Below are 18,925 nucleotides of genomic sequence, written 5' to 3'. Positions count from 1 at the left end.
CACACGTGCACGCACACACACATGCCCCAGCTGCGAGGAGGATTCTCAGGGGCCGCGAGCTGCTCAGAGGAGGACGGCATGGAGGACAGCTCCAGAGCAGTGGTGTCTCCATGCTGGAAATCTTAGACTTGATATAAATTCAGGAGTCTTACTAAAACTCTCTGCTGGCCCCTTGGCTTTTTGATCGGGTCATATGGCATGACAGTCTGCCGACGTTGGTCTCTGGCAGGGTTAAAGCATGTTTATTTGGGGCAGGAAGTCTATAATCAAGATGTTCACAGGCTGGTTCACTGAGATTCCCTGGGATGACTTGATGTATTAAGAGGCCGAAAAAGAAAAAGGAAGAAGCTTTTCAAATCCCGGAGGCAAGCTCTGGTTAGCTATGAGGGCTGAAGGTCCACTTGGAATTTGGTGGGATGCCTTTGATCAATTCACTGACTTTAGTCTGTAGCTTTGTTCAACTATGTGAACATCTGAATTGTGTCTGCAAGGACTCTGTTCCTCTGTAGCCTGCCTATTCCTTTCAGTTTCTCCCAAAAAAATCCACCCCAGGTTCATCAACAAGCAGACTAATTCCACAATCATCCTAATAAACTATCCTGACACATTAATGTTAACACCTGCTGTTATACTACAGCTGACCCTTGAACACATGGGTTTGAACTGGGCAGGTCCATTTATATGTAGGTTTTTTCTTTTTTCTTTTCTTTCTTTCTTTTTACAAACACAGTACAGTAAAGGAAATGTATTTCCTCTTTCTGTGGCTTTCTTAACATTTTCTTTTCTCTAGCTTACTTTATTGTCAGAATACTGTACGTAAAACATATAACATGGAAATATGTGTTAATCACCTGTTTATGTTATCAGGAAGGTTTCGGCTAACAGTAGGTTATCAGAAGCTAAGTTCTGGGAGAATCAAAAATTATACATGGATTTTCAACTGTGTTGGGGGGGTCAGTACTCCCAACTCCCACGTTGTTCAAGGGTCAACTGTATTTAGAGCCTTAATGTTATGATTTTACTTAGAATCCTGGTGCTTCAGATTGATCCCACTGTTCATTACCTTGGGGTAACTCACCCCAAGCCCATAAGTCTCTCTGACTCTCCAAGAAGTCCGTCTTTAGCAATCAGCCACTTTTCTACCCCAAGACCAAGCTCTAGTATTTGAAGGTCTCCATGCCTGCTTCCTTATGCACAAAAATGGGATTAATGAGAATAACTACCTTGTAGGATTAATTCCATTCACACATACAATGCACTAAAAATGGCCCATCGACGATCCTCCTTAATTGTCTATTAGTATCTTAGTAAGCCAAATGTGTTGTTTGCTGGGTCATTAGGTCTCACTGACTGTTTTCCAAGGTACTACTCCCAGCTTAGAAGGATTTGGCGAAGTGGGTAAAGGAGAGAAAGAAAAAAAAAAAAGGTGGCTCCGCCACTTTGCTACTTCTCTAGCACTCGTATTAAGCATTGGAATCCCTGAGAGGAAAACATACATGCTTTTCTTTCAGTTCAGGTCCAGTGGGTTCCATATAGTTATTTGCATGGAGGACAATAATAGCACTATTATGTTTATTTTTAAACAACAAAAGTCGGCCATTCTTCCTCCCAGTGTCACATGAGACTGGTGTGGGAGTGTGGGGACAGCAGGTGGAACCAGAACGTTCTTTGTACCAAAATGGATACAGGACTCATCGGCGATTTAAAACTAGGGAAACGGGCAAGAGACATTGACTTGGGACAAATAAAGATGAGTCTGATTTTAGATATGTGATCATTGAGGTACAAATTAAGCATTTGGATAGAAAAATCTTTATGGAACTTGGGAAATTTCCATAGGAAATGAGGAAAGTCAAGTATGGTGAGAGAAATTAGGATAAGAGAACAGGTAGGAAATCTTCAGTTGTCTGAAGCTGCTGTCTGAAACCATCAGAATGGATGTGTCCCCTGAGAGAGAACACGAGACTTGGTCTCCCCGCTTCCGTGAAGGATGTTTTTAAACTCACAGTACTGTTGAGATCGCCCTTTAATTTTTTTTTTTTTCAGTGCCAAGACAATGGAGACTGTATGCTGGGCTCTTCTTAGGGGGTATCGTTGGTGTCATCTTGATTTTCGAAGTGGTATTACTGCTGTTGAGAAGAAGAGGTAGGTGTCTGACAATAAAGAGATTCATATCAGACTTTGTGGTAAGTAGGGAACCTCTCCGCACAAGCAAAGACTTGCTTGCACAGCTTTGGCTTTCTGCATGAAGCACTTTTGCAATAACACTAAGTACACATACCCTGGGACCTTCCACAATTCAGTCTAATTCAATATGTCTTGATCCCTACTAGGCCATGGGGGTGGAAAGAGGGCTGAGCCATAGGTGTTGAATGTGGGAGACACTACACAGATCATTCACGCTCTATATAACTAGCCCTGTGGGAGGGGTGGGTGGGGGATGCTGCAGGGGGCCAGACAAGAGGCTTGACTATGCTCCTAGATGCCCAATCCAGGGGGCTCTTGGATCTCATTCAAGAAAAGTTACAATTACAGATGAATAAAAGGGCGTTATAATAAGATATTGTCATCCAAAGGTTGATACCTTTCTACAATTTCTTTTTATTCTTGCGATATCCCTCTGAGAACAGTGAGTGAGTTGTTTCTTCGTGACTTAGCAGCGGGGTAATGGAGGCATAGAGAAGCCATGTGACTCGTGCAAGGTCACCCAGCCAGCTAATGAGAGAACCAGAACTGTAACTATGTCTCCCAACAACCAGGCCACGTGCCACTGGGAAGGCCCACGTGTCGTTGGGAAGACCCACAGGGAATGCTCTTTACTAAGATTTTTGTACAAATTCTGACTCATCTTAGGAAACTGTGCAATTTATGAGGTTGCTTAAGGCCAAACTAAACAGTGTGGAAGATCACCCAGGGTACCTGGTAAGGCCCAGTTACCCCTTTGCAGTTTAAGTGCCTAGAGGATGTGTCTCCTGACCACCCCTCCAAGGGGTCCCCTGAGTCCACATCACAGGGCAGGGCGCCTGGCCACACTTTTGTCACCTACCCACACCAAAGTCAGAAGGTCCTGCCCCCAGACCAGGACAGGTCCCTGGGCTGGCCTTCCCACGGTGGGACAGGATTTGATCCTCACACACCAAGGTGATAGCTGATCTTATTCTCAAGTAGATCAGCATTCTCACGTGTAACCTTCTTGAAAAAGCCCTTACCACAGCACTCTGTGCTGGCTTTGCTGGTATCAGAAAGTCTAGATCACAGCACAGCCACCTACTTTTATCTCATTTCCTCCAACTGAGAGTTAGTTGGGGAGGGTGGGGGTAGGGTGATTCAGACAGAAACTGTGATGAGAGCCTAAGGGGATGGGTAAGGCACCCACATTTGGCTTAGATAATAGGGAAAGAGTGAGATACCAGGGTTAAGAAAATGGAGATTAACGCAGCCATGCTAACCTAGCCAGAGGGGGTGCCAGGATCCTAACTCACATGCTTTCCTCAACTACATTTTGCTCATCGCGTGGTTGTGCTCTGAAGGGAATAATGCCCCTCATCTCCCTCTGAAGGGAACAAGTCCCTGTCACCCCCCCAGCCGATATCCATCCTCATCTCCAGCCACCCTGTATTACTTGTAAGCCAAGAACTTGAAAGCCTTGCCTCAAATCTGTGGGAAAACCTATATTAATTGTTACACCCTCTGCAAGACTTTGCTCAAGAGATTCTTTTGGCACCTTGTGATGCTGTCACCTCCAAGAAGCTGCCTGGCTCTGAAGGTTTTCAAATGGTTTCTCTGGCAATTTCATATTCAGAAAACACTGGTTAAAAATATGGGATTTGGCCTCAGACACACTTACATTCAAATGCAGACTTTGCCACTGACAAGCTCTGTGACTAAGTGAGCTAGCTCTCCTCTGCAAAACCGGATGATATTATGTACTGCACGGTATTGTTGTGGGGATCCGTGAGTCATACACAGCGACTACCAAGTCCAGTGGCGCCCATGGATAGACGATGGATCATGGACCGATGCATGATGGATGGATGGATGGATGGATCGATGGATGGATACATATGTACACACATAGACAAACCTTTTTTTAAATTTTTTTTTATTTATTCATGAGAGACAGAGAGAGGCAGAGACACAGGCAGAGGGAGGAGGCTCCATGCAGGGATCCCGATGTGGGACTCAATCTCGAGACCCTAGGCCGAAGGCAGGTGCTAAACCACTGAGCCACCCAGGGACTCCCATAGACAAATCTTTTAATGGAGTAAATTAAAACCTCAATGTTTAAGTCCTATGGCCAACAGGGGAAGGCACTAGAAGCATCTGGGAATAGTCCTCAGAGCAGATTTAAGTACATGAAGTCCTGATAACAAAGGACAACTTTGTGCTTCAGGAAACAGTTGGAAAGGATGTTACACAGTCCACAACTTCATTTTACAGCTACGGTAAAAGAGGCCCATTTGGATGACAGGTTTTGTCCAACACCACTGAGGGCAGGATACAGACCCCCTACTGCGAAGGCCACGACCTTTCTCATTCAGCCCTAGGTCCTCACGACTTTGAGCCGATTTGAGCTAACTCCTGAAACCTGCTCTGGCACCGGGAAGGAAAATACATGACTGGACAACCTTGATCCAGTGGTTTTCTAGGCAGCAACATTCAGCCTCACTCCTCCTGTCTGAGCATTTACGACTGTCCAGCCTGAGCTGACCTGAAAGTCGCAGTCCCTGAGGACTGCTCTGTTCTCCACTCATTTCCTTACGGCCTGAGGACAGTGCAGGGCGGGCATGACTAACTTTGCAAACACCCTTGGATTTGAACTGAGAGGCTATATTTCACAGACCTAAGCTGCACCCTCCCTGTTATTTCCCCCGTCACCCTGACCTCTATCCTCTGTTCTACACGTGCACGTATACGCACACACGCACACATGCACACTTTGTAGCCAGTGTCAATCCTGGCCAAAAAAAAAAAAAAAAAAAGTAAATCCTGGGCCCACCAGGCCCTCCATGCCCACCCCCACACAGGAACATCTTACATGGACATTCTTTAATTCTTTGAGTTTCCCCAATGGCTGCCTATCATTTCCCCCTCCAAGGATCATACCCTCATGCAGAACATCCTAGCATCTTCACCACACATATACATAGTTGGTCTTTCTCTTCCAAATAAAAACATATTTCTCCTAGGTGCTTTTCCCTCAGAAACATGCTCCTAGTTTTTTTTAAGAGGATAAATTTATTGGTGTTAAAATAAGTCCACCCTGAAGACTTATGTGTGGTTTCCTCTGGGCCAAGCATCCACTGCCTCTACCTGGACTTTGCAGTAGTCCCCAAATTAGCTCCATGTTTTAGTCAGGCACTCTCACTCCATCCTTCTCACTGTTGCGTGATGCGTGTAAAGAATAGCAGGAAACATTAGAAAGAGTGAGATAGGTCTACTGCACCAGCGTGGAATATGTGCTCAACACACATAAGTGAAAAGATGAAGTTACGCAGAAGGGTGTATAGAATAGAATGAATGAATAGAATGGCCCTATTGCATTAAAAAAAAAAAAAAAACTGTATAGCAAATGTCCCGAACTGCACTGTCTCATGTGATAGTCACTCATCATGTGTGGCTGCTTCAGCTTAAATTAGTTGGAATTAAATACAATTTAAAATTCAGTTCCTCAGTTGCATTAGCCATAGTTCAAGTAAGTGCTCAAGAGCCCCCCGCGGCTTGTGGCTAACACATCAGACTGCAGAGAGAACTGCACAGAGCTGGTCTGGATGGATATTCATCAAACTTAAAAGTGATTGCTTCTGGGAATGAAATTGCGTTGGTTAATGGGGGAGGAGGGACACACTTTTTTTTTTTTTTTACCTTATATAATTTTGATTTTTGTAACGAGAATGGATTAGTTCTATAATTCAAAAAGAAAAAGATTAAAAACTGGTTACACATTAAAAAGTTCTGCAACATGTTAAATTCCAGAGACCCTGGGCTCTGAGCAAAGTTTCCGGATGGTGGGTGTCAGAATGACACTGTTACTTTATTTTCCAATCAGTCCCCGGGGGGCCTTCCATCTTACATCTCTTCCCCTATGCACACGTAAAGTGCCCCAGAAACACAGTGAAGCACCGTGCAACAAGCGGGAGAGTACAAAAGGGTAATGAGCCCTGTCCTCGGAGAACGTACAATCCTATTAGGAGACCAGATATGCACATTAAACAATAGAGATTAAAATAATTGAACGGCATTCCAGTTACATGTAACACATCCTGGGAATTTAGGCTGCCAGGCATTGTTCTAAACATTTTACAAATAGTATCTCATATGATCATCACAACGGCCCTATGAGGCAGATACTTCAGTCCCATTTCACAGAGAAATAGAGAGATCAAGTAACCAACCTAAGGCCATGTGACACATGTGCGGGGTGGGGGTTGGGACTTGGTGTTTGTTCCTTTGGGACCCCTGGGGAAGATGGCTATGCAGTGGGGGGTAAAGACCCGACAAATCCTAGCAGAGTTTGTGCATGGGCCGGAGAGAGATAACCACTGTGATTTCTTTTCCCCAGGTAAAACAAATCATTACAAGCCAACAAAGGAAGAAAAAAGCCTTACCATCTATGCCCAAGTCCAGAAATCAGGTGTAAGTTCTATACTTTCTTTGTCTAGGGTGGACCTGTCATGTTTCCTGAGGGATTCCTGGCCAGTCCACCTTGTGTGTCTGACACTCATGGTTCTACATGGGTTCTGGAGCAGAGGAAATTAGGGAGGCGGAAGTCAAGAACAACTTCAGTGTCAGATGGGACTATTTATTATTTGAAATAATGGAAAACATGGGAAGCCTGGGTGGCTCAGCGGTTGAGCATCTGCCTTCGGCTCAGGTCATGATCCCCGGGTCCTGGGATCGAGTCCCACATTGGGCTCCCTGCATGGAGCCTGCTTCTCCCTCTGTCTGTGTCTTTGCCTTCTTTCTGTGTCTCTCATGAATAGATGAATGAAATCTTTTAAAAATCTTAAAAAAAAAAAAGAAAAGAAAGAATGGAAAACACTGGATGATCTTCTGGTCATCTGTGTCTTCATAAGGGAAAAATGAGGAAGTGAGAAACACAAGACCCATGACTCCTCCAGCCCTGGCATTCCAGGTGTCTATGGTTCCATTACCAAACTCTCCCCTCTCTGGGGACAAGGGCACAGGCTTGCAGACAGAGGGAGGGTTCAGAAGGGCTGTTGTATGGCGTGTTGAGCTGATCCAAGTGTAGGAGTGTGCAAAGTGCCGTGGAGACAGGGAAGGGGGATCTTGAGGATTTTGGTTGGAGAGATGGGAGGTGATATGGAGGCTGGAGATGAAAGAAAGTGAAACTTGATGGAGGGAGGGTGGTTGGACTGAGCCAGAAGAGAGGAATGAAGAACTAGTCATGACGAAGTCGAGGAGCAGATATGTTAGGAGTAAGAGGGAGGCTAAAGGAATACGGTTAGATGGGAAGATAGTCTAGTTCTGCGGACTTGAAGGCAGCTCTAGGTGATGCACAGGCCAGAATCTGGCTGGCCAGAGGAAGCAAACTCTAGAGTAAAGAACATGAGGGTAAAGGTAGCTTTGATTAGCACCTTGGAAAATTGCATCAGATGACAATAAAGGCCTTTCTGGTCACCAGAGATGAACTCTAGGACAAAGCTCATCTTTCTGCTGCCGCCTACTGGCCTGGGGCCTTTAATACACAGACCATCAGCACGGCTGAGGACCACCCTTCATTTATTTAAATGTAGGAGAGTCCCAAGACTAACGTCCACCCCTGCATTTACACATTTAGTAACCAGTTTCAACTTTAGCAGAGTGCCTTCCCTATCTGGTGCTGCTAGCATCCCTCTTTTTTACTGTAAAGTATGACATATATACCAGAAGGGCACAGAGTATAAATGTCAGCTCAGTGAGTTACCCCATCGTGTTATCTAGTAAAGCAAATCTTCCCGCCTTGTTTTTCTCCAACGGGTTTCCCTATTCTTGTCCCTCTGTACTTTTGTATACATTTCAGAATCAGTTTCTCAAGTACCAGAAAAGGGGAAAAGTCCTATTAGGATTGCATTGAATCTACAGACCTGTTTGAGGAGAAATTACATCTTTCAGTATCGAATGCTCTAATACAGCATAACCACCACCCAGATCAAGGAACAGAATATTGCCAGCAACCCCCACAAGCCCGTCTTGTGCCCGCCCCTTCATCTCTATTCTCTCTCTCCTCACCAAAGATATCACCACCCTAACATCTAAAAATATACTTTAGCTCTCTCTTTCTTTATCTTTATAAAAATGGAATTTTACAGTATTTTCCCCCTTGGGTCTGTTTTTTTCCTCAATATTACTTTCATGAGATTCATATGTCTTTGATGATATGATATGATATGCTTGATATAATGCATTCGCTTTCATTGCTTTATAGAATATCAGTGTATGAATGTACTAGAGTTTTTTAAAAGATTTTATTTTATTTTTTTTTAAAAGATTTTATTTATTTATTCATGAGAGATATATAGAGAGAGGCAGAGGCATAGGCAGAGAGAGAAGCAGGCCCCATGCCAAGAGCCTGATGCAGGACTTGATCCCAGGACCCCGGGATCACGCCCTGGGCTGAAGGCAGACGCTCAACTGCTGAGCCACCCAGGCGTCCCTGAATATACTGGAGTTTATCTGGTTGACTATTGAGGGACATTTGGGTTATTTCCAGTTTGAGACTCTTATAAAAATTCCAACTGTGAACATTCACATGTGTGTCTCTTGGTAGATACATGCACACATTTTTGTTGGGTATGTACCTAGAAGTAGAATTGCTGAATCATACGGTATGCATATCCTCAAATTGGCTAGATGAAGCAAACTGCTTTTCGAAGTAAGCGCACCAATTAACTTTCAGGCCAGCTACAAATTCTAATCCACACTAGGTGTTAACAGCCTTTTTAATTTTAGTTATTCTATTGGATGTTTCTTTTTATAGTTTTATTTTGTATTCCCTTAATTATTAAGGAGGTTGGACAATGCTAATATTTATTGGTGATAGTAATACCCTTTCTTAAAGTGCCTGTTCCATCTCTTGCCCATTTTCCTTTGAATTTCAGGATTTTTAAAATGATTAGTACAAGTTCTTTAAATATTTTGAGCTTTTTTTACAGTTACATTTTATTTTATTGTTTAATTAAAACTTTTTAAAATTATTATTTGGCAGTTACATTTTAGCAAATACGCTCACCCATTCTGTGGTTTGTCTTCGCAATTTCTCGGTGACACCTTCTGCTAAAGAAAGGTCCTTAACTGCAGTGTAGAGCAATTCAACAATCTCTTCCTTTATAGATAATGCTTTTTGTGTCCTGTTTGAGAAATCTTTCTTTACTCCTGGGCAATGATGATATTCTATCATTTTCTAAAAGCTGTGTGGTTCATCTTTCACATTTATATCTGTTATGTATCTGAAAATGATTTTTGGAGCATGGTATGAGACGGAACAGGTTTTGTTTTTCTCCAGAGTGGGTTCTATCGACCACATACTGGAAAGATGGCCCTTGTCCCTGGTAGTTCCACCTTCACAAGCCAAGGGTCCATGTGCGTCAGGACCCATTTTTTGGTTCTCTATTCTGCTCCCTTTGCCTGTTTGTTTATGCTTGTGCCAGCACCATAGTCTTTACGAATTCATTATAGATTACAGATTCATAATAAATTTGATATCTGGTAAAATGTCTTCTCACTTGTTCTCATTCTTCAAGAGGTCTTGGCCATTTTTAGTCATTTGCATTTTCACATATATTTTAGATTTAGTTTGTCAAGTTCTACCTAAAAATCCTGCTGGGATTTTAATCAGAACTGCACAGACCACTTTGAGAAGACCATACGTACTAATAGTATTGGGTCTTTCCATTCACAAAATAATACATCCTTTCCTTCATGTGGGTCTTCTTTGGTTTTTCTAAATGATGTTTTACAGTTTTTCGCATAAAAGGACTTGCCCGTCATAATTTATGACTTGGCATTTGAGCATTTGAGGTTTTGGAATACTATCATCAACATTATCTTTTAAAAATTTTTTTGGTTTCTAATATACTATTGATACATAGAAATATAATTATAATATAATTACTTTTGTATTTGCAACATTGCTAAACTCAGTTATAAATTTTAGTCATTTATCTATATATGACTTGGAATTTCTCTGCCCATAATTGTATTATCTGTAAAAAATTGCAGTATATTTCTTCATTTTCAAATCACATCATTTCTCTTCCCTGTTTTACTGGCTGAGACACTCTTTCCAGTGTTGAATGGAAGTGTTAGAAGAGGCATCCTTGGATGGTTCCAAACTCAAAAGGGAAACTGTCAACATCTGACCATTAAATATGATTTTTGTTGAAGGTTTTTGGAGCTGCCTTTTCATCTGATTGAGAACATTCTCTTCTATTCCTGATTTGCTAAGGAATTGACATTGAATTTTATCAACACTCTCTCTGCATCTATTGATATGATCTTATGGATTTTTTATATTATTTTTTAAATTCTTATTTATCTGCTGAACCACACTGATCTGCAAAAACTACATTGCATTTGCATTCCTGGAATAGAAGCAATGAAGTCTGGCCCTTTTTAAATATTGCCTGGTTTTATTTTATTAATATTTTATTGAGAGGACGCTGTTCTGTTTAGGTTTTCGAGTGGAATTAGCCTACAATTTTCCTTTCTTGTAATGTTTGGGTGAGGTTTTGATACCAAGATTATGCTAACCTCACAAAATCAGTAGGAGTGCAAATTTGTTTCCTGGGGCCACCATAACAAATGTCTGCCGACCTGGAGATTTAAAACTTCAAAGTTATTCTCTAGCAGTTGTGGAGGCCAGAAGTCCAAGATGAAGGTATAGGTAGGGCCATGATCCCTTTGAAAATATTGCTTTACCTCTTCCAGCTTCTGGTGGCTCTGGACACTCTTTGGCATTAATTGGCTTGTAGCTACAGAAGTCCAATTTCTGCCTCCACCTCCACGTACATTTCTTCTCTCTGCGTCTCTGGGCCTCCTTTCCCATCTCTTAAAAGGACACTCATCACTGGATTTAATCCAGCTTGACCCGAGTTTGAAATCCTTACCTTAATTATATCTGCAAAGACCCTCTTCCAAAGAAGGTCACGTTTAGAGATTCTGGATGGATCTATCTTTTGGGGATCACAGTTCAATCCACTATAGGGTATATTTCCTTTGGGCAGTATTAATGTTATTTCTCCCTTAAATATTTGGTAGGATTCATGGGTGAAGCTACCTGAGTCAGGGGTTCCTCTGAGGAAGGAGTCTTTTAAATTATATATTTATTATCCCATTCTCCTCCCTTTTCATAATTAAGCAACCTTTACCCCCTTTTTTTAGTTGCTAACCTCGAAATTATAAAATGCCTCCTTGACTCACCAAAGTCTAATATTTATTCTCTTCCTACACAATACTTCAACTTCCCTTTAACTTCACCTTCTGATTTACGTGTCTTTTTTGGCCTTTATTGTAATTTCATGTACGTTTAAACATAGGAGACATAATTATTTTTGTTTTACACATCAATACACATTTGCACTTACATTTTTATAATTTTCTTTGTTCATATTTGCAATGTTATATGAGATCATATAAAGGCTAACAATGTGGACAATGATTAAATGTTAACATTTCCTTTATTCTTATTTGTAACAGTCATATGATAGTGTTATAAAGATTAGAGTAACAGGGAAAATTATGCAACACACACTTGCTATCTGCGAGGGAATCCTTGTAGGTCTTATCAGGAGTGCTCCCTTGTATAACTCTGGGGAACACCACTCCCAAAGAATATGTGAGAATAATACCCCTGGAGTTTCTTGTAAATCATGTTCCCTGGACTCATGCCCTAGCTGAAGACACCAAGATACAATAATGCACTAAGTTATTACAACTATATTTAAAAGAATTATCTAAATCCAGGCTAAAGTCCTGATGGGAAATCTAACAACACGCTAACTATGTTATGCTGAAGTGGTAAGACTACAGGTGGTTTCCTTTATCTCTTCTTCTCCTTTCCAAAACTTATCTAAACATTAAAAGCATGAGTTACTGACTTCTCTCCTGTACTTCTAAGTCAGGGCCTATCAAAGTCCTCTCAGATGGGAAGACAGGCAGGGGTGGATAAAGGTCTCTTAATTAAATTATTTCACAATCTCTTCATCTATCTCATTACTGCAAGTAATCCTTCCTTAAAGTCATTTTTTCTCCAACATATAGTATCTATGAGTTGTATGGGATCTTGAAAGTCATTTCTTTGAATCACCCAATTACTGCTTGAGTCATCTTCCCAGTATTACTTCCATAGTGTTGGCTGGCTCCTTTTTACTAAAATATAGTCTGTGAACAAGCAACATTAGCAGCACCCGGGATCTTATTAGAAATGCAGAACCTCAGGTCCTACCCCGGATTTTCTGAAACAGAACTGGCCTTCTAACAAGATGCCCAGGTAATGCGTATGCACATTCAAGTATGAGAAGCCCAGATCTAACGCAGCCACTTCTGGAAATGAGGAATCCCTTGTCTCCTAAGGCAATCCACTCCACATTTGAGCATCTCTTAGTGTCAGAAAGATCTTCACTATATTTAACCAAAATGTTTTCCCCAAATTCCAATCTTGGTTTATACCTGAAGGACTCTACAGAACAAGTTTAATTCCTTTTCTACATGACAATCCATCAAGTATATAAAGAGAAAGATCATGTTCCACCTGGAGTCTTCTTTCCTCCTGTAAGCCTTTTCAACTCCTTACCTTCTCCATCAGAGGACAGGATTCAGAGTTTCCTCACATGAAAACATGTTTCAAGTCTTGCTCTACATCCAGGAGAAATGGAGAGTAGCAATATCCTACCCCAGTGCCCCCAAAGTGTGTTGAAAGGATGATTTCCCTGGCATAAGTCTTGTTACCTCCATTTCACAGGGATGTGGTCTCAATTCACCCCTACACTGACTTTGTCCTAGTCTTATAGATTGTAGGCCATTTATTTAAAGTAACATCAGCTGAATTAAAAAAAAATGCCCAGGGCTATATTTGTGGGGAATGCGAAGAAATATAGGAAAAATTAGTCTGTTTGAAAAAAACAACATGTAAATATATCAGAGGGTTTTAAATATCATACAGTTAAGTGCAATCACGTATGAATTAGACTAATCTGGGGAATTTAAGTAGAGGAGAGGTCATTATAAGTTGGGGTAAGCAAAGAAAAAAAGCATGATGGGAAGAGCATGCACTTTAAGCCAAGAGGCCTCCGTGGGACTCCTGGCTTTGACGCTTCTTGGGTGTACATAGGAATATTAAGTCTTTCTGAGCCTTAGCTTCTCCATCTGTGAAACGTAACAATGGGATTTAGTGTACAGTCGATGTGAGACAAATGTGGCACCTGTGGAAGCATTGTAAACTGGCACACCTAATATGCTTATTAGTAAGTTCAGCACTCCGGCAGGGAAGAGAAGTCACGGGAAACCATGTCCTAGTAGGAAATAGCAGGAACAGCTGTGTGGGGTGGGGTGAACTCAGTGTGTTGGAGGTGACCGGACTGAGACAAATATTATGAAGATCCAGTTCCCTTCAGCTGCCCTGGTGACAGCCACACCAGTCCTGATGCACCACGAGGAAGACTCAAAACATCTGGAAATGCTCACGGTGAAGTGGGCGGCCTCACGAGGCTGTGAACTCCGTGATGCCACTTGGGGACTCCAAGCAGAGTCGTGAAAATTGAACTCGGGGGAATTTGCAGGAGCATTTCCACCTGGGAAGGAGGCTGGACCAGCTGACTCTGAGGGGTTTTCTAGCTCAAAGCCTCTGGATCTTGTGGTTCTCCGTGGGGGGAATTGGATGGAAACAACTCTGCTCGGCTGATTTCCGCTTTCTTTGCTTGCCTTGTAGTCTACTCAGAAGAAACCTGATCCCTTGCCAGCTGAGGACCCCTGCACCACCATTTATGTTGCTGCCACAGAACCTGTCCCAGAACCTGCCCCAGAACCTGTCCAGGTGAGGCATCTCTCTGAGCCTCCTCCCTGAAGGGAGGGTAGAGGTGGAAGAGGGGAACAGTGAGACATGACTAGAGCCAAAATAAAGCAGTCCTGAAGTGGGGGAGGCAGGCCTTAGCAAGTGGGTCACCAGGATCCTCCACGGCCTTGGCTGTGGGACTTCTGGGAGACCCTTCCTGGCTGCTCACATGGGGACACAGCTCTTTCTCTCTCACTAGTGTTTCTCTGAGAGCTGTCCAAAAACCACATCAGAATCAGCTGGCATATTTGCTAAAAATAAAGATTCCTGGAGCTTTCTACTAGGATTCTGTTCAATCAGAACGTCCATGGTGAGCAACCAGGCATCTATACGTTAAAAAACAACCTCCCCAAGGGATCCTAGACCAAGTGTATATTTGGGATTTGCATCTTGAGTCCAAGGTGTATAACAGAATCACAGGGAAGCTTTGTGAGAAGGCTCATGCCTGTGCTCCATCCACCCCGATTTCATCAGACTGTCTAGGCGGGGAGTGTGCCTGGCATGAGCGGGGAAGGGACTATGGTGTGCAGCCCAGATGGAGCCTCGCCAGCTACCCCCACTGCAAGATCAGCATGGATTAAGTTTACTCGACAGGAATTATTCCTTTTCCTAAATGGGCAGAAATAAATTCTGGGCTGAAATCTTGGGTCCAGTGGGGTTCTATTACATGAGATAGTTGAGGATCAAAAGGTCCCAGAAATGCCTGCATTTATCCCTCTGCCGCAAAGTTCCTACCAGACAGACAGACACCTGGAGGACGCCCTGTCTGCACCTGGAGCTCTAGTCTCAGAACAGTGTCCCAGCCAATGGGGGAATTAAACACACGAATCTGGCTTTAAAAAGCTTTAAGCAATAATGCAGATTTTTAGGGATGTTTTCTTCATCAAAAATAGTCTATTTCACATTTCAGCCAAACTTCCTGAATTCCTCCATTCCTGTCTTTCTCTGCCTCTTGAATCCCTCTACCTCGAAGATGTCTTTGCCCACAGCCCCATCGTACCCCCACCCCACCCCCGCAATCCATCCTTCTCTCTTTGGGTCTCACCATCCCTTTCTAAAGCTCATACGTTAGCATTCTCTTGGCTTCCCCTCTCCATGCTCAGCACCAAAGCAAACAGCAAGGGGAGGCTGGGAGCCAGGAGACACAGCTCCCGGTCTCCCCGATGGTGGGGCTTGCGTGAGCTGGGGCCTTGGAGGCCCGGGGGTGGGGGGTTGCTGGCAGTGTGGGGACCTGAGGGCGGGCCCTGCCCAGGCCACCGCGCCACCTGGAGACTCCTCTTCCTAAGCAGCGCGGTGTCCATTTGTAGCCTGTGCTGGTGCCTCTCCTCAGACGTCCTGTCTCTTGCCCCCAGGAACCACATTCTATCACGGTCTATGCCAGCGTGACGTTCCCAGAGAGCTGACACCACAGGCTCAGTGAAGGGACTTTCTGAAGAACTATGGAGGGGGCACCGTGGACCCCGAACTTAGCTCCAGGTCCCAAGCCCCCCGTGACACTCTGCACATCTGTACTCCTCTCGGATCAACTCCCTGGTGATGCTCCCTGCACAGCCACCTGTGGGACAAAGACTGGGGACTTCGAGCCACGCAGCCTGCTCCTGGGGCCCAGCCCGGGGACAGGACCATTGGTGTAGCTTTCCAGCTCTGTGGTGTAGCTGGAAATGAGTGATGTGGGTCCCGGGAGCCCAGGCCTCCAGGTGGTGCTCCTTGCTGGGCCTGGACCGTGAGAGCCGAAGGACAAAGCTGGGACACCTAGTGCCTCGCTCCCACGCTGGCCGCCAGCCCCAGGATCTGGGACCTCTTACCTCGTGCCTTCCGTGAGCTGCCTCGGCCCTGCGAGCTGACCCCGCACCACGCGGACCTGATCCGCACAGACCAATCAAGGCTGTGCGCCTCACTTTCTCTCTCTGGATGGACACTGAAGGGTGATGAACTCCTTACTCTATGTAGAACACTCTGAGATTATTCTATGAAAGAAGCTAATAGAGTCAGTATATTATTTGCGAAACCCAGAAGCAGAAAGGTCAATAAACTGACAAGACTGTGAGGTCTCTGAGCTTTGAATCGTGGAAAGAAAATCACCTAGGATGCTTAAAAAACTTACAGAATAGTTAAGTTTAGTATTATATAACATACATGTACTTATATGTATAATATTTAAGTATTTAAGGATACTTAAAACTATTCGGTGCAGATGGCATTAGGTTTAAAGGAAGGTGACAAGTGTTCGATGACGCTGTTACAGAGGAACTCGGATAATCAGAACTTGTTCCAGGCTGATTGTTCACTTCTCAAAACGGTCTTTGTTTTTTATTTATTTTGTTTTAAGATTTTATGTATTTATTCCTGAGAGACACACAGAGAGAGGCAGAGACACAGGCGGAGGGAGAAGCAGGCTCCCTGCAGGGATCCCGATGTGGAACTCGATCCCGGGACCCCGGGGTCATGACCTGAGCCGAAGGCGATGCTCCACCGCCGAGCCCCCCCAGCGTGCCTCAAAATGATCTTTAAATCCCTACTTCTCTGGTTCCTCTGTTGAACAGCACCGGGGAGTCTCAGCTGAGACCCTGTCACCGTGTTCTGAGCCCGTTTACACCAAGGCCTCAAGTCCTCTGGGTCTTTACCCGGCACCAGGCACTCCCCTTCTCGCACTAAATTTATCCTCGAGTAGAAAATGAACCTACTGTACCCAACTGCTCCAAATAATTGAATTTAATTACTTAAATTGCAGACTGCAGACAGAATGACTTTTTTTTTTTTTTTTTTTTTTTTTTTTTTTTATAAGTAAAGCCCTATATTCTTATTTTCTGCTCTCAGGCCCACTCGATTCTGTTTAAGCACTTTGATTGGTTGAATGGGGTCCGGTGCGATTTTAGTGCCGCGGCTTCAGAAGCCACTGGCAGGCTCCCAGCCTTGCGACCAGGGCACCCATCTCGCGCCCCAGGATGTGGGCGCCAGCGGCCCTCCTGGGCCCGCCGGACCTCCCCGCCTCCGCGGGCTTCGGGGCCTCGAGGCTGCTGCTGCACCGCCGGCATCCGAGTGACCTCTCCAGCGATCCCTCTGCCTGCCTTTGTGGTTTCCAATTCAGAGTCTGGGGCTGAGGGGCCGGGTGCGGGTCAAGTGACCCCGTTCTGCTCCGGAGGGGGCTGGGCTGGGAGCTGGGAGCTGACCCGTCCCACTCGTCCCACTCACACGGTTCCCCTAGGACCTGGGGAACTCCGCGAACAAAAGCAGGTGGGATTTGAGGCTCGATGCTGAGCAGATTAAAGTTTTAAAAAAGGTTGACCCTGCCACCCCCGTAGGACCGCAGGCTCATTAGCAATCTGTTCTCAAAATCTGAGGCAGCTGCCCGAAGGATTTGTGAGCCTGTAGTTAGGAGCACTCGTCCCCTACGTCCCCGAGGCCACCCGGATTGTTCCAGCAGGTCGGTTCCGGCCCCCGGGGTTCTCCTGCGGCCCAGTTCTCCCCAGCGAAGCGATGGAGACAACAAAGGAAAGAAGATGCCCCCGCTCAGCGCTCCCTGGCCTGGGCTCCAGACTCCACCGAGGAGGGTGGCTGCGACTGGAGGACTCTCGGGCACCCCTCGAGTGACACCTGACGTCGTGTTCACCCCGGCAGGTTGGGGGCCCTGGGCTCCCTCCCTTCCCCGAGGGCGCGGCCCGTGGCCTGCAGCCTTCCCCTCCTCGGGCCTAGAAAGGGAAATCTAGACTTTAGAGCCCCGTTTCCCCGTGTTTCTTTTCTAATATTTTCTTCTGACTGACATGTGTGAATTCAGGAGAGCCCAAGAGGAACAGGCCATTCTTGGATTTAAGGGGCTGGTGCTCGGGGAGCACAGCGCGGTGTCGTCCCAAGCCTCTTTAGGACGCTTGGCGGTGGCCGGACAGACGGGCTGAGGAACCGCTCATCTCAGTAAGTTCCGTCTCTTCCTGAGTTTTTGCTTCTACCTCCTGGAAATGAATAAACTTTGGAGAATCCATCCAGGAATCTGGCCTTTGGCTTGTGTTACCTGGAGGGTTCCTAACATAGCAGCCGGCAGGACACGTTGGGCAGCCTCGGGGCTCCGCAGCCGTCGAACACTGAGTGGCCGACTGGGCTGGGTGAGCTGTGGCGCGGTCCCTTTCCTAGGGTGTGAGCCAGGTTCGCTCTGCGGCCTCCAGTCACCAAAGTGGGGAGCCAGCCTCCCCCAGGGAAGAGAGCAGCGCCGGCCCGCACCTGCCAATATTCCCAAGGTGACATAAATATTAGAGTTGCCTGGGGAGCCCTGAAAACCGTACCGATGCAGGGTCCCTGGGGGCTCAGTAGTCGAGCGGCTGCCTTCGGCTCAAGGCGTGACCCCGGGGTCCCAGGATCGAGTCCCACATCAGGCTCCCTGCATGGAGCCTGCTTCTCCCTCTGCCTGTGTCTCTGTCTCTCTCTCTGTGTCTCTCATGAATAAATAAATAAAACATTTTTTAAAAAATTAAAAAGTTCTGATGTCCAAAGCCTACCTCTGACCCAAACAAAATCTGGGTTGACACGTTCAGAACCACCAACCTACAGCGTGTGTAACTAGAAAGGCTTTGGGGACGCGTTCCAAGCAGCAGCCACAAGAGGGAGATGTAGCCATACGGTCCACCCCACACCAGCATCACCAGCACCTCTCCTTGGTCCAACGGAGGACTTAGTCACAGGCTGACGGAAGCTGCGGGGGTTGACAGGTTGACAACCCTGACGGGCTGGCGGAGAGTTGGCCCCTGCCCTGGAGACAAGGAAGCCCGTTGAGGGTTGATGGCCGGTTCTAGTCCAGGTTCCCTGCAGGAAGGAAGACTCCTGATCTTACTCTACACTTCATCCACTCAACGAAGTCATGAACTTCCTGCTGAGTGTCAGAGCTCG

At 45.3% G+C, this 18,925-nt stretch overlaps 1 protein-coding gene across 2 annotated transcripts in view; it reads left to right on the top strand.

Moving 5' to 3' along the window:
- Nucleotides 1-18,489, top strand: part of SLAMF1 (signaling lymphocytic activation molecule family member 1) — a 34,832-nt gene extending 16,343 nt beyond the window's left edge. Inside the window, exons 4-7 of one of the 2 annotated variants that reach the window (XM_072814490.1) lie at nucleotides 2,047-2,145; nucleotides 6,563-6,636; nucleotides 13,928-14,032; nucleotides 15,403-18,489. In XM_072814490.1, the coding sequence (XP_072670591.1) occupies nucleotides 2,047-2,145; nucleotides 6,563-6,636; nucleotides 13,928-14,032; nucleotides 15,403-15,453 (329 nt within the window). In that variant the 3' untranslated portion in view covers nucleotides 15,454-18,489. Of the gene's footprint in view, nucleotides 1-2,046; nucleotides 2,187-6,562; nucleotides 6,637-13,927; nucleotides 14,033-15,402 lie in introns of both variants that reach the window. The other variant, XM_072814489.1, reaches the window with a different exon arrangement.
- The last annotated feature ends 436 nt before the right edge of the window (nucleotides 18,490-18,925 follow it).

The sequence above is a fragment of the Canis lupus genome, chromosome 38 (assembly GCF_048164855.1).
Source record: "Canis lupus baileyi chromosome 38, mCanLup2.hap1, whole genome shotgun sequence".
NCBI classification, from domain to species: domain Eukaryota; kingdom Metazoa; phylum Chordata; class Mammalia; order Carnivora; family Canidae; genus Canis; species Canis lupus.
This window is presented reverse-complemented; position numbering and strand designations above follow the sequence as displayed.